The sequence below is a fragment of the Sciurus carolinensis genome, chromosome 6 (assembly GCF_902686445.1).
Source record: "Sciurus carolinensis chromosome 6, mSciCar1.2, whole genome shotgun sequence".
Classification (NCBI taxonomy): Eukaryota; Metazoa; Chordata; class Mammalia; order Rodentia; family Sciuridae; genus Sciurus; species Sciurus carolinensis.
In genome coordinates this window covers 80,103,126-80,130,202 of record NC_062218.1, presented here as the reverse complement: position 1 = coordinate 80,130,202, position 27,077 = coordinate 80,103,126, and the positions used below count along the sequence as shown (strand labels likewise).

Sequence of the window (27,077 nt, the reverse complement as noted above, 5' to 3'; positions counted from 1 at the left end):
AGAAAATAACAATAGCTATTATGTATTAAGGGAAGCTGAAGAGAGAACCACAACTTCTCCACCACCACTCAATCAAGAATTTACATACATTAATCCTATGAAGAATATTCATTAATGAGAACACCAACAACTAAAAATATTCAGTAGGAACCAATGGTCTAGTTTAGTTATAGAGTGCTTGCTTAGATGTGCAAGGAAGGCCTGTTTGATCCACAGCACCAAGGGTTGGGAATCAGAATCTATCTACAGGCACCCAACTACTAAGTATAAAAATGAAATAGAAGTTTGGGTCTTTAGATTCTGAGTACTGTGTTCTTTTCATTATATTATGCTGTAAAATATTTATTTAATCAAACTACTACTCATTTTTTTCTATAATATTTTACCTGTGATCAAGTTGTAACATCTTTAAGAATGGAACGGGAACTTCTCAAATTTTATAACTTCTTCCATGCTTCCTAGGAAGTGGCTTAGAAAAAAATGTTTAAAATCTATCTTTTCTTCCACAACTGAGCCAGATTATTCTATTTTTAGTACTGATTTATAGCTAGTCACTAGTTGTGGTTTACTTAGTTCTATGGCTTGCTGATTTCTATATACCTTCTGTTTCAAAGTACATCAGAAGTTATATTTATTTGTTTTAGCTCTATGTTACTGTGTGGCTAGTTCTTTTTTTAAATATATAGAATTCTTTGCATTTAGTCTTCAAAGTTCTATTAATATCAGGATCTCCTCATTGTTCAAATCTAATGGTGATGTTCACATATTCATCTATAGGAACAGTGTCTGCATACAGCTCAGGTCTGCATGCAGAAGCTTGGTTAAAATTGAATAGTGAATAGAGGAATAGATTTCTCTATTTTATGGGATCAATTTGATTTGTTACTAAACTTCAAGTATGTGTATCTGTTTTTACATCTAGACATTTCCTACTTGGGTGATACCTTGAGAAATTTGGCAAATACCTTGAAATTGGCAGTTTCAAGACCAGTCTGCTTATTTACCTTTTTTGTGTGATGGGAATAGTTTGTCTTATTGTAAGAATCTAAATCTAAATAGCAAGTAAGGTCTCTTTGACTGAGACACAACTAAAATGGGCTGTATAGAAGAATATGAATAGATCAACACTGGTTGAATGGTCATTCCAAGTCCAAGGGGATGCTTTAGCTTTACTAATCTACAAATGCTTACAGTGATGGTAGCTAAGATCTACCTTTAAATTTCAGAGTTAGTTAAAATTAGAGGAAGTTCCTTACTTAGAAAAGAAGAAATTCAGTATGCTAAATCTTCCAAAAAATCTATGAAACAATCAGTTCAATAGATCTTCAAATTAATCTTAGGTTGCTATTCTGTATTTTCAGTCTTGTGGAGAAGTCCCAAAATTTCTAGCTGGCAATCACCTGAAAAAAAAAATCCTATTAGATTATAAAAATCAAATTCCTAAACATTTTTTCACAGTTATTTAAAGGTTTTAGTTTTGCCTTCCCAAACATTTATCTTCTTTCCTATAGAGCATCATTTTTTCACCCCCACCCCAAGTAATTCATTTCCTCAGTTCCATGCCCAATCCAATCATGGTGACCCTTCCCCTTGCAATGATAGCTCTAGATATGAATATATGATGTATTTCTGCTAATGAACCATGTAGGAAAGTCTGCTGGGGTCTTCTGAGAAATGTTTCTTCATTCTCATGAAGAGGGAAAAAAAGAAACCGAGAGAGAGAGAGAGAGAGAGAGAGAGAGAGAGAGAGAGAGAGAAAGTTGTCTTCTTCTAGACATTGTTGTTAGGTTTGAATGTGATGCCTGTAACTTCAGAAGGCATTTTATGACTTCAAGGGGAATTGGCCTCCAGGTTTTCCACTCACGATGGCAGAATGCAAAGATAAAAAGGATCTGAGTCAAGGTATTAGTCAGGACTCTCCAGAGAAACAAAACCAACACACACACACACACACACACACACACACACATATATAAATTTATTATGGGAATCGGCCCATGTGATTATGAAGGCTGAGAAGTCCCACAATATGCTGTGTGAAAGCTGGAGACACAGGGAAGCTTATGGTGTAATTCAGTCCAAGTGCATGGGCTTGAGGTGTGGCAGGGGTTGGGGTGTGCTAGGAGAATAAGTCTTAGGGTTTGAAGACCCCAAAACACTACTCTTTAAGGGCAGGAAAAGATGGATGTCCCAGTTCCAGAAAAGATAGTGAATTTGCCCTTCCTCTGCCTTTTTGTTCTATTTGGTAGGCTGTCAGCAGATTGGATCATGTCTACCAACATTTTGGAAAGGAAGGACCTTTTTTCCTCAGTCTGCTGATTCCAATGTTAACCTCTTCTGGAAACACTGCATAGATCCACCCCAAAATAATGTTTTATCAGTTACCTGGGACCTGTTAGTCAAGTTGACATAAAATTAACCATCACAGTCTTTGATTATGAACTTGTTAATTAACCAACACTGGAGCAGCCCTTCTGCTGGACTTTTTGTTATATGAGATGAAAATTTAAGCTGAACCAGTTTTGTTAGCTTCTGTCAACCACAGGTAGCAGAAAACCCAGCTCAGCTAGCTGAAATTTATTATCTCAGTTGAGTGTAATACTATATACAAGTCATAGTTTGAATATTCTCTGAACTTCTGCCTTGATCTCTGCTTTTAGGAAGGCTTGCTCTTCCAATTAGTTGGTCCATCGTGCTGTCATTGAAATGGCATTTCCAAAATTCAAGCATGATCATATAACAACTCTGATTAAGTTCTTCAAAGGCTATTTTTTGCTTTCTTGGTCTGGCCCACAGAAATTTCTTCATTGGGTCCAGGCCCATCTTGTTGACATTGTATCCCATCAATTCAGACCCCATCAACTAGCACCCTAATGCTAAACATTTCACTCTTGTCATTGCTTGGCCATGCTGCATTATGTCTCCTCTATGCTTTACAGAGGTTCTTCCCATTGTCTAGAACACTCTTCCCTATCTAATAGATCACCCCCAGGTCAGCCTTCGAGACTTGGCCTCTTTTGATGAGCCTTTCTTAATTGCCTCCTGAGTCTCCCAAGATTGTCAGATGCTCCTCTTCAGGGCTTCCAACACCCCCTGTGTGAACCCCCTATTAAAGCATGTGACACTGAAGTGTAATTGTCAGATTATATCTCTGATGCCAATTCCTAGCATATTACTTGACATAAAATAAGTAGGTAATAAGTGTTGACTAATGAGTAAAAATGCTATAATCCAGACTTGAGTTCATGAAGATAACCATTGTCCCTCTTTGTCTGACATATTCCTGGTATTTTGCAGACCATAATATGCTCAGAAGGGTAAGAGGAGCAAAGAGACGAAGGAAAACATGTAAGTCTGTAACTTCGTTGGATAAGTTCTGGAGGAAGGTAAACCACACTAAATAAAGATTTTTTTTGTTTGTTTAATGTTTATCTGTTCTTTCCATGCCTCACTCATATGATAAATGAATTTGACAACAAATGTGTATTGAGTGCCTACTCTGTGTCAAATGTTGACGTATTTTGGGTATAGCAGTGAACAAAACAGCTTTCAGAGAGTATTGGATCTACAAATAAACTTTAACCAATCATTTCCCCTTTGTGCATCTTAGTCCTGTATTTGTTTATGAACAAGAAGCACAACCATAGAAAGCTGCAGATTCTCAGGTGAGAGTCACTGGTAAGGATGTGGATATCTTGTTCATAAGTGCTGCCACTTCTCTCTAGAACCAAGGACAGTTAAGAGGAAAAGGTGTTGGATCAAATCTGTTTGTTGACATTTTTTTTTCAGCAATCCACATCAATACGTATTGAATTTATTTTTTTTTTTTATTTTGAGACAAGGTCTTGCTAAGTTACCCAGATGGCCTTGAACTTTCCATCCTCCTGCTTTAGCTTCATAAGTAGCTGGCATCACACAAGTGTGTGCCACTAACCTGGTACTGAATTTGTTTTCCTAAATGGGAGTTTTATATATTCATGAAGCATTTAGAAGTCTCAACTTCATTTGGTGCCACAAATCTCAGTAAGGATACATCTGGGACGGTGAGCAATTACATCTTAGCAATTTCTTTCTCTGGTTAGCTGGGACTTTGCACTAAGAGGCTCCATCTGGGCACATCACAACTTTAGAAGCTGATCTGGGCATGGGGACTATTTCCTACAAAAACCAGGCATGTTTAAAGGCGACTAAGGGAAACTTTTGTTTTCTTCCTACAATCTTAGCTTCTATTAAAGTGAAATCAACAATGGAAATAAAATTCACACTGATTTTTCTTTTGAGAAAAGGCATTTCCACATTAAAAAAATAGTACAAATTGCTCTGTGGGAAATGTTTTTATTTTACAAATATGTCTTTGAAGTGGCAGCATGATTACTTTTCTGACAGTATCACTGGTACAACTCTCAGTCTCCCCAGGGAGAACAATATAGAGATTTTCCTTCGTTTGGAAGGAATGGCAAATTCCCTAGTATCCAAGGTACACTTCATTTAAGCACGATTCGAAAGTTTGAAAGTTTAGCTAAAATAAATGGTCTTATCCAGAACACAATGGGAGAATGAAAGAAAGCTGCAAAAATAACTCGGTAAACCATTTTTTACAACTTTCCAAGGGTTTTCGCCTCTCCAAGTGGGGAAATGTGAGAGGAATTGGAAGGAAGAAAATAAATGGTAAGTGTAGGGAAAGTAAACATTACAAGGAAACAAAATACCCACGCAGAGAAAGCAGACAGCTTCAGGGTCTCTCAGAGACCCTCCTGTCCCTTGTGATCTAGGCCTTACTCCACCTGGAGGCAGTGCTGCGGCGACAGGTGACCTGCCTCTACCCAAATGAGCACCTAGAAGGCGCTTTCGCAAGAGCAGGGACGCGGTCTGGGGCGCGGCGGGGGTGGGCGCAAGCAGCCCTGGTCCCGCTGCTCGCGCCGGGCATGGTGGTAATGGGGGTGGGGCCAGCGGTGGCGGTGGAGTGCCTGGTGGTCCCCGGGCCACTCGTTGTCTTCCGAGGCTCCCTCACGCGCGCAGCACACAGCGCCCAGGCGCCTCCGTAGCCGCCGCCTGAGCCAGCCATCGCCCGCCTGGAAGAAGAGGTAGACGAAAGGGTTGAGAGCACTGCTGGCCACCCCCACGGCGCGCAACACTGCCGCCTGGCCTCCCTCCCAGTCTCCCGCAGGCCTGGACGACCATGCGGCCGCCAACCGGGTGGCGAAGTAGGGCAGCTCACAGCCCACGAATAGCAGCGCCAGTACCAGGCTCATCTTCAGGCTCTGCACCTTGGCGCGGGGCAGCGCACTGGGCTCGGGGCCTCGAGCCGGACCAGCCGACCAGGGAGCCGCATCGGCTGGGGCCTGGGGCCGGCGCTGCCACCAGACGCAGAGCAGGTGGCCGCAAGCGACGCCCATGACCGCGACGGGCGCCCCGAAGCCCGCAACAGCCTCGTAGAGCGCGTAGACCTGCAGGTGCCAGCGCGGGAGGCGGGCGAAGATGCCACGGCAGCGACGCTCCCCTGGCCACAAGCGGGCGGCGGGGGACGCGGTAGGAGGCGGCAGCGGCGGAATGCCCCCACGCACCACGAATGTCGGGGGCAGTGCCAGGAGCAACGCCAGCAGCCAGCCCAAGGCGGCGAGGGAGCGTGCGGGCAGCGGCGGGCCCTGGGGATATCGCAGAGCGCGCTGGCGCTCGAGAGCGATGAGTGCCACGAAATGGGCAGAGGCGCCCCGGCCAGATGCCTGTAGCAGCTGCACGAAACGGCACGCCAGGTCGCCCGCAGCCGGGCGCGGCCCTTCCAGCAGCTCCCAGGCCAGCTGGGACAGTGCTGTACCCCAGCTCGCATACAGGTCCGCCACGGCCAGCTGCATCAGCAGAAAGTCCATTTTGCGACGCTTGGGACCTGCCCACGGCCCGCCGCCGCACAAGCGGAATAACACCGTGGCGTTGCCGGCCACTGCCGCCACCAAGATGACCCCCAGTAAGACCAGGCTGACCCGGGGGATGCGTGGTCCGGGTGGTGGCGACTGCGGCCCGGGGACGCTGGCTCCCTGCCCCGAAGTCAGATTGAAACCCCAGTTCGCCAAGATGGGTACGGAGAGGTTGGGCGCAGGTGGCAGAGTTGAGGGTCTGAAAGAATCTTCCATCCTTAGCCAGGAGGAAGGGGAGGCACCGAAGAAAGCAAGTAGAGCGCGGGAAACCAGAGTGGAGGCGAGGTGGCGCAGAAAGCGACGCTGGGTCTACACGAGTTCCCAAAGTTAGTTGGAAAAGCACACGCACCGAGAGGGAGATGGATTCGGGTTGATTTGCTCTTAGTTGTTTTTATAGGTTGTCCTCGTCATTTGTCACTCAAATGTGGGTTGTACACTCGAGGAACACACATGATTCCTATTCTCCACCTTCTCATCTCGCTCCCCAATCCTAGCAGATTTTTTTTTTTTTTAACAGTCTGCCGCAGCCCCCCAAGACGCCCTTGTGGGAGCCGCGGATAGATGCTTTGGGAGCCTCACACTTTCGCTATTTACATGTAGAGCAACAGCTGGTAGCTTCGCTTGGCCATTGTAAAGGGTAATGTTAACCAGGGACCAACACAGGAGATAGGAAGCTCCAGACTGAGATTGTACCAACTCCCCCACAAGCCCACATGGTTTCGTGATTGTCTCTAAGAGGAAAGGAAAAACAAAAAGACCTATTAGTGGGTCTGCACTGAAATGAGGAACACAGGAGCACAAGAAACCTAACAGGATTTTGAGCAGAGAGAAGAGCCATTCGATGATTTTGATAAAGATATGCCTTCCTCTGACCACCAATGGGAGTGTTTTAGTTGGAGAGAACTAAAGGCAATGCTGTTGCCTGGCAATTAGGAGTAGCAGTGGATTGCAGATAGTTTCAAATACAGCTGCTCTCTCCGTGGTGTAAAATTCATTTCATTAGTCTGAAGAGGGCATTAACAGGTTTTATGAACATAGCAAAAGTGTATTGCTTTTCCCTAGTATTTTCATCCAGTGAGGGATGTGTCACCAGGCTCTCCTTTCGATCCTGTTTTCCAGCAGATGGGAGGTTGCTAGGAGGGACTACGCCTCCAACAAGCCTAGAGGAATGGTGACTAAGAAAATGATAAGGCGGCCAATTTTTAAAAAGGAAATCCAAATCACAGGAAATGGTTTAGATTAAATGCTGCCTCTTTTATTTTAGTCCTACTTCACAAACAAATTTTAGTTTTCCTGTTAGAAGCATCAATTTGTCTTTTGTGCACCCTTCACATTAATATATAGCAAAAGTAGAAGTTCTTGTACTTCCTGGTCTGGAGGCCAGGGAGGTGTGGGTGTCTGCTGGGTTCACATTCCTAGACTGAAGAACGTTTGGAACTTGGAAATGCACAGGATAGCAGGGTTTGGTTTGGTACATGTGACAGTCCTTTCAGTTGTTATAGGAATCTCATTTTTTAAGGTCTTGTTTGGCCAGAGACTTTTATTATTTTTATTGTCATATCAGCACTGGGCCTGATACAAATTAGATATCAGTGCATATGTATTGAGTTGATTAATTAATGAATATAATGCATTTCAGATAACCTGAAGCAAAAGTTCCTGCCTTGATTATAAATCCATCACCTATGAAAAAAAAAAAAAAAAAAGACTTTTCTACCCATGCCAGTATCATCCAGAAGAGACCAAGGAAGCTCTGTGGAGATATATGGATGGGGTTGTCTTGGATGGGACATTTAAGAAAGAGGTAGAATGATAGCCCTGGAAAGCTCCAAAATCCAGTTTTCATTTTCACATTCTTCAGGGTTTTGTCCAAGCCTCTTTTCTGCGTAACTCACATCATCCAGCTTATGATCTGTACTCTCTGAGCAATATTCATCATTCAATGATTCTCCTACCCAATGTTACTTCAGTATTCCTCAAGATAATCCCATAACTGGTCTCAGATTTGTTGAAATGCTCATGCATTTACAAAACAATGCCAGTGAAATTACTTTTCACAGAACTTAAGTTTCATAAGACATGATAAAACATTGATTTAAAAACTCATTCTTATCAAAATAACATAGGTATATTGTTTTAAAATCAAATAGAACTAGAAAGCTGATAACATAAATGATTCTCTGTTCCAACACTTACTCTTTTATGTCTTCTCTTCTAGATACTCTGCAGTTTCTTCTGGCATTTACTTAAGTACATTATTTTAAGTAGTAAATGTGTAATGCTTCCTAATGATGCAACAATTTTGGATATTTTCTTTTTATGTCTTATTAGACAAGTATGAAGAGTTAGTTCTCACATCTCTGTCCCCACTGTTTTCCCTTTCTCATGGTATCAAAATAATAATACTATGATTTGGGGTTATATCTGTATTCAGTGTTTGCATTATTATAAAATGAAACTATTTTCAGTGAGTGTTGTAGTATATTACAAAGATAATTATTTTCTGTTTTTGGAAACTAATAATTGCCTTCTCTTAGTTTTCATTGTAATCATAGGTAATTCCTTTTTTGGGGGATGGTACTAGGGATTGAACCCAGGGCTCCTGTACCACTGAGCTACATTCCCAGTCTAGCTAAGTTGCCTAAGCTGGCCTGCAGCTTGTGATCCTCCTGCCTTACCTTCTAGAGTAGCTAGTATTACAGGCATGCACTACACAGCTAATTCTTTTTGTGTCTTCAAATAGTCCCTCCATACAATTTCTACAAGGTCTATTTCCTAACATAATATGGCAGTTCCATTTTCCCCCTGGAAACAACCTTTCCAGAGACTTTCATTTTCCTTTAGTTTGGGCTGATTTCTCTAGGTGTGCCACGTTATTGTCAGGCAGGGACTTACACTTGTTGTCATTGAAATTGTCTTTCTATTGGGTTGCAGTTCCTGTTTCTTGAAACTTTGGGTTGTTTGTTTGTTTGACTTATACTCTTGGTGGAACACATCCATTATTTCATGAGGCTAAAAAGTTTGTGTAAGGTTTGAAGACTAAGCAGTGAGAAGACCTCATTGCATCCATTGCTTGAGTCATGAAGACAGTCTGTCTGCCTGTACAAGTTGCCTTCTAGGCCACTCTCATTCTGGCATCTTATGTCATCATCATCCTAGAGATTCCTTCCACTTATACTGGTTCTCCTATTTTCTGATTTCATGATTTTTTTCTTTCTTGATTTATTTCCTTCTCTTGGGAAGAACGCATCCTCCAGTGACTTCTTGAGAAAGGGTAATTTTTTGAGACTTTACATATCTGAAAATTTCTTTACTTTCATGTTTAACTGATGATTTAGCTAGGTTTAGAATTCTATTTAGGAAAACATTTTCCCCCTAAATTTTGGAGGCATTGCTTCCTTGCTTCTAAGTGTTTGTGTTGAAAAGCTATAAGTCATTCTCATTCGTGATTTGTTTGGATGTAATCTTTATTTTTTCCTTTCTAGAAAGAAGCTTATTTTTCTTCTCTGTTTCTAACAAATTTCACAAAGATGTTTTTTGCTATGGGTTTATTTTTATCCACTGTGCTGGGCACAAAAAAGGATCATGAATTATATTTAATTGAAATATTTATTTAGTGGCCTTTAATCTAGAGCAGTCCCCCAGCCTTTCTTTTTCTTTTCATGATACTGACATTTGAAGATGCATGACATATGTATGCAGCATGTTCTTAAAATTTTCTTTATTTCCCCATAATTACAATTGGATTAGACTTCTTTTATTTGGCAGGAAAATTACATAGTTAATACATGTATTATTTCAGGGACACCTAGTCTCAATTTGTTCAATAGAAGTAACTTCAAGCTTAATAAATATATTTTGAAACTTCAGAATTTATTTTATAAATAGTACATATTAATTGTAGAAAAATTAGACAATACACATTCACAACAACAAAAATATCACTTAACATCTGCTCAGGCAACCACTGTTAATAATTACATGTCCTTCTGATATGATTTGGATCTAAAATGTCTCCCAAAGGCCATCTACTGAAAGCTTGGTTGCCAGCCTGTGATGCTGTTAGAAGGTGGTGCAAACTTTGGAAGGTGGGGCCTAGTTGCAGGAAGTAGATCCCCAGTCCTGACCTTTGAAGGGTGTATTTTGTCTCCAACCCTTCCTTTTATTTCTTTCTCAGTTTCCTAGCTGCCATGAGCTGAGCCGCTCTCTCTCACCACAGCACTCCCCACTACTTTATTCTGCCTCAACAAAGGCCAGAAGTGATGGAGCCAACGGATCATGAACTAAGACTTCTTAAACTGTGAACCATAAATCTTTCCTCCTGTAAGTTGACTTCCTCACTTACTTTGTTACAGCAAGATAAAGCTAACACACCTTCAGACTATAATGACTTGATCTATATACTTACAGAAATAGGTCATACTGTGTATTCATTTTGTATCCCACTTTTATTCCATTTGAGATATTTGAATAGCTTTCCATGTTAATAAGTAAATGTATCTTTTAATGTAAAATGGATTAATTATTTAAATAATCCCTTATTTCTGGACAAGGATTTTAAGTATTTTTATAAATAATTCTGTAAAGAATGTATCATCACATACATCCTTGTGCCTACATTAAACTATTCCCTTATGATAAAATACTAGAATTGGAATTATAAGGGCAAAGTATGTGGATTCTTGAAGCATTTTTTTGTTTGTTTGTTTGGTGCTGGGGATCGAACCCAGGGCCTTGTGCTTGCAAGGCAAGCACTCTACCGACTAAGCTATCTCCCCAACCCTCTTGAAGCATTTTAATTCATGGTGCTGTATTGCCTTTGATAAGGCACACAAGTAATGTGTCTTTTTCTCCATGGTCCCAACAATATGAGCATCATCATTTTATTGTCATTCTTATAAATGAAAAACATTGAGATATAATTCATATACCATAAAATGAACCTTTGAAGTACACAACTCATTGCTCTTTAGCATTTTCACAAGTTTGTGCTGCCATCACCACTAACTTGAAAATGTTTTCATCATCCCTAAAAAAACCCTATACGCATTTACCTACTACTCCCAGAAACTACTAATCTGTCTACTTTTTCTCTATGGATTGCCTATTTTTGGACAACTCATAAATATGTGATCATATAGTAACATGACTTTTTGTGTTTACCTTCTTTCATTTAGAATAATGTTTTTAAGGTTCATCTATGTCACAGCACATAATGATGCCATACTCCTCTGAATGGAAAAATAATGCTCCATCGTATGGCTATACCATGTTATTATGTTTATCCATTACTCAGCTGATGGATATTTGGGTCGTTTCTACTTTTTGGCTATTGTGAATAATGCTAATGTGAACATTTGTGTACATGTGTTTCTGTGAACATCTCTTTTCAGTTCTCTAGGTTATATACCTGTGAAAGCAATTGATGGGTTATATGGTAATTCCGTTTTTCAGAGTAATTGTCAAGCTGTGTTTCACACAGATGGTACTTTACATTCCCACTGGAAATGTATGAGTTTTCCAATTTCTGTCTTTGTGTAGCTCCAGATTCCAACTTGGCAACATATTCCTTCTGTTTGAAGAATGCTCTTTAAATTTTTAATAGTTCAGGTGTGCTGGCAGCAAATTATCTTGTCTTTTTCTTTTCCTTTTTTGATCTTGTAAAATTTTGTTTTACCTTCATTTTTGAAAGAAATTTTGCTGGGTATTATGTAGCATTTAAGGACAGCAGTTGTTCTTTCAGTACTTTAAAGAAGTTGCACTACTGTCCTCTGATTTGCATAATCCTTGTTGGGTTTTGCTCATCTTTGTAAAGATGTACTTCTTTTACTTTTGTTCATTTATATGGAATGTATCTTTACTTCTGTGGTTGACTTCCAGATCTTTTCCTTATCTGTGTTTTCCACCAGTTTGACTAGGATGTTCTTAGGTGTCCTTCTCTTGGTATATTTTGCTTGGGCTTCTCTAAACATTTAGGTTAGTAATTTGTTGCAGTGGCAGTTTTTTGTAATTCCCAAGGGTAAGTTTCCTGTCCCTATAACTGTTTGGAGGAACCTTTGGTTTGTAATGGGAAGACTCTGGGCATGACTGGATTTCTTCTTTCTCCCCAGCAGCCTAAAGATTTGCTGTAATCCACTCCTCCCCAGTGATTTGTTGGTCTTTTGCTCATGGTTGGGAATGAGAGGTTTCCTTTTTCCTGCCACAGTGGCAGATGGATTTTGCTTTGTACGAGAAAAGGTTCCAGATTTTATGCTTGAACTCCAGAGGCAGCCACTCTCCCTGTGTACACCTCTCCCCTGGAAGGGGTGCCAATAAGGTTTCCTGCCCTGCCCCAGATCTTGGATTGAGGTTCAAGAATGAAAGCTGGTTTGTCAGTATGACTCCCTTGGGTATTGGGTTCCCAAAGTTTCTGCCATTATTTTCACATAAATTTGACCTTTAGGAATTTGTTAAAATATCATTTTTCTTTACTTTTTTGGGGCTAATTTTTCTTCCCTTGTTGTCCAAAGATGAGAGAGTTTTATATATCCCACTACTTTTGCAAGGGGTTTGCTACCTTTTGGATTTTGGATCATCTGTTCCCTTGTAACCTGTGTCTTCTGATAGGTTCAAGAAAAGTTTTGTTTTGTAGATTTTTATTTTTATTTTTATTTTTCAGGGCTGAGGACTGAACTCAGGGCCTTGCACGTGCTAGATAAGCACTCTGCCACTGAACCCATAGATTATTTTTTAATTTTGGTGGTTGATAACATAGGAATAGTATTAGCATTTTAAATTGTAATTTCAACCCAAGAATTATTTAAGATTCTGCTTTTTCAGTGTTAAAATTAAAATTTGGGGTGGGTTTAAAAATCTTATCTAATGATAGTTTAATATACATAATCGTAAGCAATAGAGGCGTGCACGCGCACGCACGCACACACACACACACACACACACACACAACCACACACATTACGTATGACCCACATAAAAAGGCTTAGTAATTCTAGCACAGGTCTAGATCTTCTCTATTGTCCATATTGAGTTTCTTTTACTCTGGTCGTGTTGAGTTCTCTTTCTTGATTCACAGCAAGGAAGTTTTGTTTAATTCAGTGATTTTGTTGTATATTTTAATGACCAATAAATTAGTCCCACCTCAGTATTCTTTCTGTAATTTTATAATAGTAATTTCAGACATAATTTTTCTATAAACTCTAAGACCATTTAAAAAAAAATCAAAAAACCCTAACTAGAAATAAAATCAGGATTGAATGAAGCTTATATATTGTTTGGGAAAGTGATATTTTAAGATAAAATCCTTCTATCCAAGAACTATTATTTCAGGCTGGGGATATAGCTCAATTGGTAGACTGCTTGCCTTGTAAGCACAAGGCCCTGGGTTCAATCCCCAGCACCGCAAAAAAAAAAAAAAAAAAAACCGATTATTTCATGTTTGTATCTTGTTTATATATTTCAAAGAACCTTATAGTTTTCAAAAATGTAGGTTTGTACCTTTCTTTAAAATTTAAAGCATTTTATGTCATAATATGATAGAATAATTTCCATTTTTACCTAATTATTGTTCTTACAGTTATATGTTGATATTTTTTATGTGTAGCTGTTTAACAAATTTTGTCAATTCTTGTAGTTTCAATCAGATCTTTTGGGTTTAATGAAGTAGAAAACTACAAAGAGTAATACAGTATTTTCCTTCCTTATTTCTTTCTTTTAAAAATTTAAACCAAAGACAAACAGTTAAGGTTCTCAGCTGAGTGGATACTTATTTGAGCACAATAGTTTCAATAGCAAGACTCCTGACCGGTGGTTCTCAAATTTTGTGGTTCTCAAATTTTGCTACACATTAGAACCACTTAGGAAGTTTTAACAAATCCTGATGCTTGGGTCAGAAGCCAGGTATTAATATTTTAAACATCAGGGCATTCCAACTTACAGCAAAATTGTGAACCATTGTTCTGGACCAGCAGTCAGCAGACTATGGCTCACAGGTCAGAATCCTGTAGTCTTGGAAATGAAGTTTTTTAGAGCATAGCCATACTGATTTATTTACAATTGTCTGTTATGCTTTCGTGCTACAATTCCAGAACTGAGCAGTTGTGAAAAAGGCCATATGACTCAAAAGTCTGAACATATTTAGTATCTGGCTTTTTTCATAGAAAATGGTAAGGCAGGGAAGAGCCCCTTTGTCAGCTCTTTTTGTGCAGGATTTTGCTAGAATTTCCTCCTTCTAGAATGCTTTGCTCTATTGAGAAAGCTACTACCCTTTCCTCTGCCCTGCCCTGGCCTATTGGTGTTCTATATCAGTTTGAATTCTGAACAGCTATAACCCCCAGTATTTTAATTTGATTTACTAAGTTTCTAGTAGGTATCAGGCATTTCAGATACTTTTGGGTACAAAAAATGAAGCCAGAACTGAGGACAGGCAGTTAATGTAAAATAAGAAATCTGGTCAAATCAAGGAATGAAGGCCATCTGAGTCTGGGAATTTGGAGACTGGCCTTGGGAGATTGGAATGTTAGTGTCTCCAGTGCCCTTTAGATCACCAAGGTTACCTGCCTAACTGCCCCTCCCCAAAAGCTGCAGGCAGGGAATTGCTAATTAATGACCCTTTGGCCCTCCCCTTGCCCATCTGCTTCTCACCTTTTTTACCATGTCACCAGCATCTCCTGGCCCTAGTGGCATAGGCAGGAAGAAGAGAGATAAGGGGAGGAGAACAAAGGAGACCCTAATCTAGAAAAGATTAGGGTGCACTCACTTCTGGAAATTCTAGAACATCAGCCATGGTGCCCTTCTCCCTCCTGGGAGAACTCAATAACACAATCAATAACCTAGACTTAATAGACATATATAGAATATTCCATCCATCAACGATTGGATTCACTTTCTTCTCTTTTAAGGGTTTCACTTTTAAATAAAATCTGCTTAATATATGCTTGCCTTGGCATGCTTCTCTGGTTGTTATACTTTAATACCTGAGGAAGCAGAACTCGTCACTGGTAAATGGCAGTATCAAAAGGACAAAAAGCCAGGTGTGCATAGAGCTTTTCTTCCTTTAAAGTAGGGTGGGGTGAGAGACAGTATTAAAAAAAAATGTAAAACTAAGCTGATGATAATGACTTCTGTGGAGAAAAATAGAGCAGGGTGATGATACTGGTGATGAGAATCAGGGCCTAGTTCTGTTTCCCGAATGTGAATATTGAACACCTGAGAAATGCCAAGGCAAGCATAGAAAGCCACTTTTATTTAAAGAGTAGAACAGAGATAGACTCCTCTGCAGAGAATGGGTGTCCAAGGAAGTGAGGATGTCCTGCACTTTTGTGCATTTTAGATTTCTTTTGTTCTCATGCTTTCTCCTCCTCCCATCCTGTCTACCTATCTGTGACCAAAAGGTGGGTCAAAAGGTGAAGTGATCCAAGGGCAGGAAGGAAACTGCCCAGGAGTATTGGCAGGAAGGTAGTGGCCCAAGGAGCATTCATTCATTAACAACTCCTTGGAGGCAGGTAACCTTGACAACAGGTGGAGGAGGGGGAAGGGCTCTGGAGGTATTAGCATTTGATTTCCTCTTGAATCAGCCCCCATCTTTCTGACCCAATCATTTATTACCTACACTGTCTTTCTATCCACCTACCCCATATAAGGTGACATTTGAGCAATGACCTGAAGGAGTTAGTACATGAGCCACATGGAAATATGTGGTAAGAAGGGCATTCTAAGCAACAATTGACAAGTACAAAAGTCTTGAGGTGTGGCCCCAAGAAATTTGAAGCCCCAAATTTCTCAATCCAGCTTCTAATTAGTGTCAGTTCTTAGATTTTGATATTAAATTGTCTTGGTTCTGTAGTTTTTCTTAATTTTCTGTTTTCATGGTTTGATACCATTTTGTATCAGATATTGTCATGAAAACTCAGTTGTACCTAATAATCCTATATTTAATATACTTAAAGATGGTGGATGCTCAGTAAATTCTTAACAATGAATGCATCTTAAAGGGTCTGGGTAGAATGAAGTGAATTACATTTCTCTTTTAGAACCATGTTTCAATTATAATTGCTCCTCCCCATAAGTAGCATGTACACTCACATATTAGCTATTTTGTGCTCTTTAGGCTTAATTAGGAATCACTGAGAGATATATTCATATATTTTAATCTTAAACTAAATCTAATATTGAGAGTTTTCTTTTAAGGGTTTCACTTCAGAGTTTATGAATATATATACACCTACATAAATATATTCTTAAATGGAATTTATTTCTCAGACCTTTATAAGTAATTATAAAGATGAACTCATAAAGTCACTAAATAATAAATAAAAGAAAGGAGATGGCTCATGAGGAAAACTTTAAAGACATTTTGAAAAAGTAATATAAAATTATCACTTGCAGATAAGTTCTTTACTTGGAAAATAAAAGATATCAATTGAAAAACTATGCAAACAATAAGGTATTTCAAAACAATACATATATAGAAACTGTTTGTATATATAAACTACTGATTAGAAGATACAATGGAAGATTCACTTAAAATAGCAGAAATGATGGCAAAACATAAGGAATAAATTCACTTCTGGCTACATAGTAGGATGTTTGGCTAGAAGGCATAACAAGTAACGAGGCTTCCTCCTAGAAGTTCTAATTCAATGTTATGGGGTAGGGCCTGGGTGGTATTTCTTAAAGTTCCCTAGAGGATGTGGAGAAAAAGAAACATTTTTACACTGTTGGTGAGATTGTAAATTAGTACAACCACTAAGGAAATCATTATGGAGTTTCCTCAAAAGACTAGGAATGGACCCACTAATGATATTACTCAGTATTATCCTGAAGAATTAAAGTCATCATACAGTGATACATGCGTTCCAAACTATGGAACCAGCCTAGCTAGGTGTTCATTAGTGGATGAATAGATAAAGAAAGTGTGGTGTATGTATGTGTATATATACATATACACATATAATATGTATATATACACACATATATATACACAACTGAGTTTTATTCAGCTATAAAGAAGAGTGAAATGTCATTTGCAGGAAAATGGATAGAACTTGAAAACATGTTAAGTAAAATAAGCCAAACTCAGAAAGCCAAGAGTGGTATGTTTTCTCTCATATGTGGAAGCTAGACAAGAAAAGGGAAAAGAAAATTGGTGAGGGGAATCTCATGAAAATTGAAGTGAGATCTGTAAAGGAGAGGATAGGGACCAGGGAGGAGGGGAGGGAAAGGGAAAATACCAGGGAATGATACTGGCCAATGATATTGTTATGCTGGGTGCATATATGATTATGTAACAGTGAATTCCAACATTATATACAACTATAATGCACCAATAAAAATATGGAAAAAAAAAAGTAAAAAAAATTCTAATAGCAATATAATGCATAGCCATACTTCCAATGTCCAAAAGATAAATTTAAAGGGAAACATATAGGCATACTGCTATATGGAATAATACACCTGATGGAATAATTACCTTTAATATTCGATCATAATAATAAATCAATTTTTTTCTTAAAAACAAAAAAGGATCCCTCCAGAGAAACTGATCTATTTGAACAAAATTTAGAATACTGATGAGGGTTATTAAAGAAGACATGAACAAAGGGAAAAATAAGACTATGTTCTTTAGAATGACTCTAATAAGGAATTCATTTCTAAGACTGTAAATTTAATTACTTCATAAAAAAGATTAACAAGATTTTTCATTTTTACAATTATACTAACATTCTAAATTTATATGGAAAACTCAAGTAAGCAAGAGTATTTAGGACAGTTCTGAAAAAAGGAAAGGATTGCTAAGGAACCAGACATTGGCTACCAGGTTAATAAACAGAGTAGTCCTTTGTAAAATAAAATGTTCAGAAAGGGCAGAAGTATAAGTGAGATATTGGTATATGATAAAGTGGCATTTGAAATCAGCAGGGATAAGGTAATTTATTAATTAAAAGGTGTTATATAATGAATAACATTTTTAACCAATGAAACTCGAGATAATTTACTTAATAAAAGGTCAATTGGGTAGCCATTAAAAAAAAAACAACAACTAAAGTTAGATCTCTAATATGTAATACATACCAGATGGGTCAGAGATCTAAACGTAAAAAAAATCAAACTCTAAACATGACATTAAATTCCAGAGCCACAAAAGCAGATTCATAAATTTCAAAATGAATATTATTTTAATCAACAAATTATAATTGCATATACTTATGAGGTGTAAAGATTCATAAATTTGGTTACATGAAAGTACAAATTTAGACATGTTAAAAAAACACTACAAGAATCCTAATATTATTAAAACCAAATGATCCCATCAAATACAAATAACTCACTAACACTGTCAAATACATATTATTATTTTATGGTTTACAAGTTAATAATATTATTAAAATATTTTATAGTCTATATTTATTCAGAATAATAACTTTATAGTATAGTAACTGCTTCTGTCCTTTTGATATTTCCATTAAATCTTACTAGTCTGTAAGAATAGCCAGGCACGGTGGCACAGGCCTATAATCCCAGCGGCACAGGAAATTGAGGCAGGAGTATCACAAATTCAAAATCAGCCTCCACAACATAGCAAGGCCTTAAACAACGTGGTGAGACCCTGTCTCAAAATAAAAAATAAGGGCTGGGGATATAGCTCAGTTGGTAGAATGCTTGCACAAGGCCCTGGGTTCAATCCCCAGCACCACTAAAAAAAAAATAAAATAAAAAATGGCTGGGGATATGGCTCAGTGGTTAAGCATGCTAGGTTTAATCCTTCATACCACACCAAAAAAAAAAAAAAAAAACAAAGTTTGTAAGAATAGGTCTTAATAGCCATTTCTGAAAATATATAATTCTATAATGAGTGGCATTTTAAGATACAATACATTCTTTAAAGTAAAAGTCAGTAATTACTAAAATTGTTTCATTTAAAATACATATGAACATATTTATATGTAGCTCTAGAACAATTATTTTCTTATTTTTGTTCAAACTATGAAGCAACGTGGGTTTTAAGCCATTGATCAATCGCACTTTCATACTTCCTTGGTTTTTTCTGCCACTCCTGATGCCACCTAAGGTTTGCTATAATATTTGAATAATTTTGCCCTATACTTTGTTTCCACATGATAAACTGTTCTTTATTATACTGGTGAACAGAGGCAGAAATTTTGGGATAGTTTACAATGGAACGAAGCTTCTGATCCAAAGAATAAGTGATTTCTGGAAATTCTGCAGCAATGTTTTTTAATTCATCTGGATCCAAGGAAAGATCTGAAAGAAAAAATATTAAATATCTCTCAAAATTTTTTCTGAAATGTCATTATAACATGTAATGTATTAGATTTTCAGTTCCTTTTAGTTAATAAAATGAAGGGCAATATATAATCATGTGCTGTGTAACACTCCACATATATGACAGTAGTTCTATAAGATTATATTGCCTAGTGATATCTTAATCTTCTTAGTTTGTGTAAATACACTATCTGATGTTAGCTCAATGATGAAATAGTCGAATGATACACTTCTTAGAACATATTCCCATCATTAAGCAATGCATGATTGTATACAAAAATAATATACCAAAAAGTAAATATTCCTGTAACAAATGCCCAAGTTATCTTCCTCCCTGCTTCCATCCTGCTACACCACTTTTTTCCTTATTTACTTTTAGATTCCAGAAACAGTCAGACCCTTATCATTAGTAAGTTGGTTTAGAATGAATTCTTCCTGTTTCTGATGCCTTTCCTCCTTTGACATGAAGAGGAAAAAAAACCAGTAATATTTATATTGTTTCAGTTCAACAGCCCTAAACTCTGCAGCTGTAAGATTCTTTATATAGACAAGTCACATTTCTACAACTTCATTCAGTCTTAGTTTTATTTATATATTAGGATCTTATGCTTGGCTTTCTGAAAGTTAGATTCATAAATACTTCCATCTTATCTAACAGCATTGGAAATGAAAAAATTCTCTGTTACTATCAGTAAGAAAATATTGATATATGTTCAGATACATAAATTTTTTTTATATATGGTGTGGGAAGACAGGATATAAGATGCCAATCTGATTGGAAAAACAGACAAAGATCTTATGACAACTTCAAAACAGTAAATGAACACTGTACATTCAGGTAAAAAAACTACTAAGGGCTATTTGACTGCATTAGGTAGGAGACACCTGAACAAAAATGACTTGGATAAGTGACTTCACATGACAACTCCTTAGGAAAGGGAGGTCTGTGAATAAACCATAGAAAAGACAGGAAAGGATGGTTCGTTCCTCCACTGGTCCTTTAATAACTGCATCTGCTTTTTTGCAGAACACAGTGTTGAAAAACAAAATTACAACGAATTTGGTTTAAAGATCTAATTGGCACTTACTTCATGATTTATGAGTTGGGTGGCATCCTATCTAAAGAATTAGAAAGGTTGCTCTATGAGCTGAGGAGAGGAGGTGGGCTATGTAAGGTGAAAAAGCATGAAGGAAGCAGAAACAAGGAGCAAAAAGCATATCGGGTTTAAAAAGTTACTTTTCATATAGGTTTAAAACAGAAGGCACTTCCTTATTATTTAGATCAGGTAAAATAGGTCCTTTTTTATTGGTTTCTGTGAATCTGTTTTTTTGGAATCTGGCCTGTTTTAAAGTTCAGTTTGATTATGTGGCACTTAGTACTAGTGACTCCAATCTAGTTTGGTTCGTGTTTTTGAATCTAGTTCACGAGTTCAGCCCAAACAATGGGTTCCCATAAATTTTATTTAACAATGACCACTGAACAAGCAAGAGGCCATCATTTATCAGGATGAAAATTTAAGGACTTTTTGAAGCCAAGAATCCCCTCTTGTTTAGAGTTAAGGAGGTTACTCAGATTTGGCCACTAAAGAATTACTTTGAGTTAATAATTTTGACATTTGTAAGTAGGAAGGAAACTTAGGAAGAAATAAATATTAATAATGGCTAAAGTGGGACAGTATAAGTAAAATCCTAAATCTAAAAATGCTGTTTAAAAATTAATACATAGACTAGGGAAGCTGGAAGCCACTTTTATAATGTGGAAGGAGAATGGTTGTTGGAATCAGACAGAGATTGAACTTTCAATTCAGCTACTTATTAGCTGTGGGACCTCGTACAGGTATCTGAACTTCTTTGACCCCTAGACTCCTCTATAAAATGAAGAGAATGGCACTAAATTGGAGGACTGGCATGCACCTTACATAATATATGCAGAATGTCTGGTCCATAAGAGATAAGTATTGATCCTTCAGAACAGATGAAACCAAGATATAATGAGAAGGTGGTGACTGCTGATTGGTAAATGGAATAATGAGCATTAAAAGATCCCTGATCAGGGAAAACAATGGTTTTAATCATAAGACCCAGATTCAAAGATTTAGGGCACTTTCTCTGATATTCATCTACTGACTGGCAAGGAAGCTGCTCCTTGCTTGGGCAACCTCTATAGCCTGTCTCATCAGGAGAAGTAGCAGATGTTTATTTATTTAACAATAATTATTGAATCTCTTGAGCAGTGCTATGTAGGTCAGCTCATGCATGATATTATACTTAAAAATATCAATTAATTTACCAAAGAGTTGAGGCAATACTGAAGCACCATCAGAGTAGGCTATGTACTTCCATTGTTTAGTTCGAAGCATATAGGTGGAAGCATTCACATTGCATCCATGGAATTCACTCAGAATCCAGGGAGGATGTAGGTTTTCGACTTTATGTTTATTCTTAGATGGTTCTGATGATAATGGCAACAAAGAGTATCCACTCAGGTTTTGAGGCAGAGGAATTCCAGCAATATCTTTGCAATAAAAATAATGAAATATTAAAAAATAATTCATCCTTTTGTTAGTTGAACATTCATAAATGACATCTTTACTTATAAAAAAAGGATAATAATACTTGTATCTTAGAAGTTCATTTCAGATTTAAGTAAGATAATTTAATGAAAATTCTTAGAACAGTACCTAGTACCTAGGAGCCCTACCAAAGTTATTTGATGATAAAGATTTTTTTTCACTCTTTAGTAGCAGCTTAAGAACTAGTATTTAGTAAAAACATTCCTTGCAGAAACCTGGATTATACTGATTTAGGGAAAAGTATTTTTTTAACTATCAATTATACACACATAGACCAACAGTGTGAGAAATATCCAGTTTAAAAAGAGGTTGGGTATTTTTTAATTGGTTTTAAGGTATTTGGAACTCAAACTGTCTTTTCCCTGTAGAAAAGTAATTAATGATGCATACTCAGGTTAGTTTAAAAATGAGTCTGTAGTTGCTCCATACCCCTTTCTGGTTTCAGTGGGCTTATGTTTCTATGTAAATTTAAATATTCATTCTGAAAAACAGCATTATATCTATTAGAAATTAAACAAAATTGAATAAGAAAATTAATGAGAATAAGGATGTAGATAAAGTCCTCTATAAATCTTCTGTAGGTACTTGCTTTACAAATGACCATTTAAAAATTTGTATCTTTCGATTTCCTTGAAAGAGACATATTACAATTACTGATCTTCCACCAATCAATCACAATTAGGGATTTTTTGATTCCTAAAGAAAGAAGAAAGAAATATTTCAGAGATAACTGGTTAAAAACCATCAGGAGAGAAGACCTTAAAGAGGATGTACATGAGAGAAAGGAACTGCCTAAGATGAAACTGAGCTCCAAGACAATGGTCTGCTTACTGTAAGGAAAGGAAGTAAGTAGCAAGGAAGGAGGCTGTGTAGGGGTATCTATGTGTCACTATCACTAGTGAGCCACAGGAGAGGAGAGAAGAGGCCTTGGAGGACCAGGAAGCAGGGACCAACTGACACATACTTATGATTATGGGAAGTTCTTACATGTAGTATTTTGATAGTACCTTTATTAATATTTAGAAACACTATATTTCAGGCCTATTCTTAGCCTAATTTTCCTAAAGAAGTTTAGAACTCTAAGAAAATTCATGTTTTTTTCTATGTATGAGAAGTTAGTAGTAGACTGAGAAGGGTCTGATCAGGTGTTCATTTTTTCATTCATTCAGCAACCAAACAATGTTCCAAGTGTGGGAAATAACAGTGGACAAGGAAATAAGCTCTCTTACAGCTTAACTTCTAATATGGGGATAAAGAAAAATGTGTCGGATGGTGACAAGTGCAATGAAGAAGAATCAAGCAGACTAAGAGAGAGTGATGGCAGGCAGGAATGTGTGTCTGCAGTTTTATATGATGTGGTCAGGGAGGGCAAGGTGACATTTTCACAGAGACCTGAGGAAGGGCTAGAGTGAGCCTATAGATATCTGGATATTCCCCCAAAGAATAACAAGTGTAAAGTTCCTGAGGCAGGATCCTGAATGCTTCATTTCCCAGATTCCAGAGACCTGTCTAGCTGTAGCAGAGTGAGGATACCATTTTAAGAGATGAGTTGGGACAGACTGCCAGGTCCAATAAAAACAAGATTTTTACTCTAGAGAATATGGAAGATTAGTAGGGAATTTCGAGCAAACGTATGTTACAGCCTGATGCTAACAATTGTAAGGTAAACTGACTAGAAGCGGTACAGGCAGAAGGTAGGAAAGAGCTGGGAAGCTATGGCAGGAGTCCAGGTAGGTGATAATGATGACATAATATCTGTACTATTTGACAAATACCATAATACTATTTAATAAATATCTATAATAAATTCTATTTAATATATACTATTTAATAAATACTTTGAAGTATTTATTCATATTTATGTGCCTCAGAAAACGGGGTTTTCATTTCTCATATATTTATCAATGATTTCCCTAAAAATACTTTAACAAGTTGTTTTTTCAGAAAGCTCTTTGATCTTGGTTTAAAAACCATTATTCACATTCATTTCTCTGGTAAATCTGTCACTCTAACTCCATTTTAATAAATAAATAAAGTCTCATCTTTATTGGCAGTGTAAGCAAAGATTAGAAATAACTGTAGGAGTCTTAATGAAGAGTGACTTAAATTTAAAACAGTAGACAAATGGGTAAAAATGCCAACAGAATACGTGGGACAGTCTCCTGAAGAGAAATGATATAGTCTTCTAACCATATCATAAGGAATTACATTGGCAATGATGTAAATTACATACACGTCTTATAATATACTTAGAGAAAAATGAATAAATGAATGATAATTATATCTGACACTTGTTTACCATGTTCCAAGTATTGTTCTAAGTTACAGAATAGCTGCTATTATTATTTTATTGATGAAAAAATTGAACACCAGAGATGTTAAGTAACTTGCCCCAGGTCACAAAATTGGGAATTACTGAAAAGGGGTTTGAATTTAGACAGCTGTACTCCAGGATCTCTCTACATGTTAATAATATACCATGAATACTGCTTTATTGTAGTTATTTAACTTCACAATACTTCTCAGCCAATCAAAACACAATGATCTAGGTATGCCTGCCCACCCCCAACCTTCCACTAAGATCCTGTAACAATGAAGGTTTTACAATTTAAATCACTAGTAAGTAAGTATTTTAAATATAACTGCATTTTTCTAAAACTGCGTTCTAACAATTAAAAAAATTTGGACTCACAAAAAGATCAACTATTAAAAAATTCATAGGAAGTTGAAAAGTGAAAAGTAAAACAATTTTAATTTCAAAATGAGACTGCCTTTATTTCTCACTGAGTTAAAGGATGCTAATACTAGGTATTCAAAAGAAACTATTTTGGTGAGTTATTTTAAAGAATAACTTCTCAAATATCAACTTTAATACTATAAAGAATTCCTGCTCATAAAAATGGCACTTTTCTGCTAGTTTTAGGAAATGGTAATGTGAAACTGTCAAGGACCTACAAGGATAAATATATTAAGAATATGTTTTCTATTTTATCATAAAATATTCTATAGAAAAAGAACACTTTAAAAGTCTTATAAAAGCTGTCTATAAAATCAGACTTTAAATAGAAGCACTGAAATTTCAACAGACCCTTGAAAGTATTAGATATGGAAAATGAAAAAACCCCAAAACAGTGAGGTCTGAGAAAAGGGAGTGAAAAAAGCAAGCCGTACATTGATAGCTTTCTCAGTGCATTCTTTCCCAATGAAGAACGCTCCCTAGAAAGGAAGCCCAAGCACTGATCCTTCCCCTATACCTCCTTTCCCAGAGATAGTAGTACAGTGGGACCCTGAAGGGAAGGAGATAAACACTGAACGCTGACCCCAGACCCTCCATTCTTCTCCAAGTAAAAATACTGCCCAGTAAAACAAATTTTTGAATTCTCACAAATCTGATTCCTGAGTGCCCAAACTGATATGCTCACTAGACTCCCACTCAAAATAATCTACATAAACCCAGTCCCTTTCTTTGTTCAATGGCCCATTTTCCACCAAGAAAGTGGGTCCACTGGTGCCATTTCATCCCTGCATCCCTGCAACCCCTGTTACAATGTGAAACTTTGTTTCTGAATAAAGAGCTGAGATGATTAGTGAGGTTTGTCCTGCCTGGTCTTTTTGTGCTAACAGAAAGTAAGGTAGGTTTATTAAAACAGAAATCCCAGTTGAGTTTTCCCACCCAGTATCTTCCTACTGAAAGTTTTTGAATCACCACCTCTTATAAGAAACTTCGTAGGTGCATAGAGTGGAAGGGAAGAGGAAGCCTGGCTGGCAGCTTTAATTTGAGAAGTTCAATCCCATATTCTTCACATGTAAATTGAACTAAAAAAAATAATATAGCAATACTTAAACTAATAAAGAATTTAAATTTAGAATTCTTAGATTATCATTCATAACTATTTTAAGCTTCTAATTGATTAGAAGAACCACAAAATGAGATCCTTGTTAGATACTATATCAAAACTTCTAAGAGGTAAGTAGAATATCCTACCTCATAGGCATCCTTTTAGAGTTAATCACTACTAAAGTGATTTTAAATTCTTTCAGCTCTGAGGAATTTTGCTTTACAAGGGTGAATTAAATACCAAGTTAAATATAGGACCTTCAATATTATCTTTGCTTTGTTGGCTGTTATGGGCTTTTAAACAAGGGAAAAGACTCAGTGTGTGCCTATAAATCCTAGTATAATTATTAATAATACCCTCTATTCTAAAAAGTGTGCTGATCTGAACAGTAAATTAAATAGGCACTCTACTGCAACAAACAAAATACCTGTTTATACAACTTGAAAGCCTACATTTTATTTTTAATAATACATTTATGCCACTTTCACATCATTTCATTTTAAAAATAGAACCAATTCTTTCTTTTTTTTAAACCTAATCCACTACTTCTAGATATTCACACTGTTTGATTCTTTCTTAATACTTTAATAAATATCCATGGAGATAAAATACTTATGTACATATATAAGTTGTTCTTTTTTTTTTTTTTTGCGGTACTGGGGATTGAACTCAGGGCCTTGTGCTTGCAAGGCAAGCACTCTACCAGCTGGGCTATCTCCCCAGCCCATATAAGTTGTTCTTTAAAAAAAATTTTTTTTTTGTTGTAGATGAACACAATACATTTATTTTACTTATTTATTTTTATGTGGTGCTCAGGATCGAACCCAGTGCCTTACACGTGCTAGGTAAGCACTCAACCACTGAGCCACTACCCCAGCCCCTATATGTTGTTTCTTAAAATGGGAATTACTAGGTTAAAAGGTATGCACATTTCCAAGAAATGTGAAACATAATGCCACATTTGTCTCCAATTTATGTTTTATATTCCCAGCAACAGCATATGAGAAAGCCTATTTCTAATATAAGATTTTGCAATTCTTAACCTTTGTGAACTCCATATGTGAAAGAAAAATGATATGCTCTTGTTTTAATAGTTTTATGACTACTGAATCTAAATCTAAAAAGAGCTTGGCAATTTGTATATCTCTTATTGTGAACTGCTTATTTCTACTCTTTGGTTAATTTAATAGGGAATTATTCTTTGTCTTGCATATTTATTAGAACTTTATGGATATCAAACCTTTATCCTTTTACTTTTAAAAAACATTGTCTCCTGACTCCAACACAAGGTTTTTGTTTTACCCGCTTTCTCTTTCCACCTTATCTCTATAGGCATTCTCTTCTATTCCCTTACCTCCACAAAAGAATATCAATGTAGTTTTCCCCTTCTGATGACAAAAAGAATATTTATTATGAAACACATTTTAAACTGTGCTAAGCCTTGAAGGCATTAATATCATTTCAAATTTAGA

The 27,077-nt window shown here is 37.0% G+C and overlaps 2 protein-coding genes across 4 annotated transcripts in view; both read right to left on the bottom strand.

Moving 5' to 3' along the window:
* Window positions 1-4,835: 4,835 nt before the first annotated feature.
* Window positions 4,836-6,128, bottom strand: Gpr150 (G protein-coupled receptor 150). The gene has a single exon (XM_047554976.1). It carries the CDS (start codon window positions 6,126-6,128, stop codon window positions 4,836-4,838), a length of 1,293 nt encoding a protein of 430 aa, XP_047410932.1.
* An 11,934-nt stretch (window positions 6,129-18,062) lies between these two features.
* The window catches only part of Arsk (arylsulfatase family member K), a 38,135-nt gene continuing 29,120 nt past the window's right edge, over window positions 18,063-27,077 (bottom strand). For 2 of the 3 annotated variants that reach the window (XM_047555177.1, XM_047555179.1), the window contains exons 7-8: window positions 21,484-21,708; window positions 18,063-19,172 (exon numbers count right to left, since the gene is read on the bottom strand). In XM_047555177.1, the coding sequence (XP_047411133.1) occupies window positions 18,892-19,172; window positions 21,484-21,708 (506 nt within the window). In that variant the 3' untranslated portion in view covers window positions 18,063-18,891. The remainder of the gene's footprint in view (window positions 19,173-21,483; window positions 21,709-27,077) is intronic. The other variant, XM_047555180.1, reaches the window with a different exon arrangement.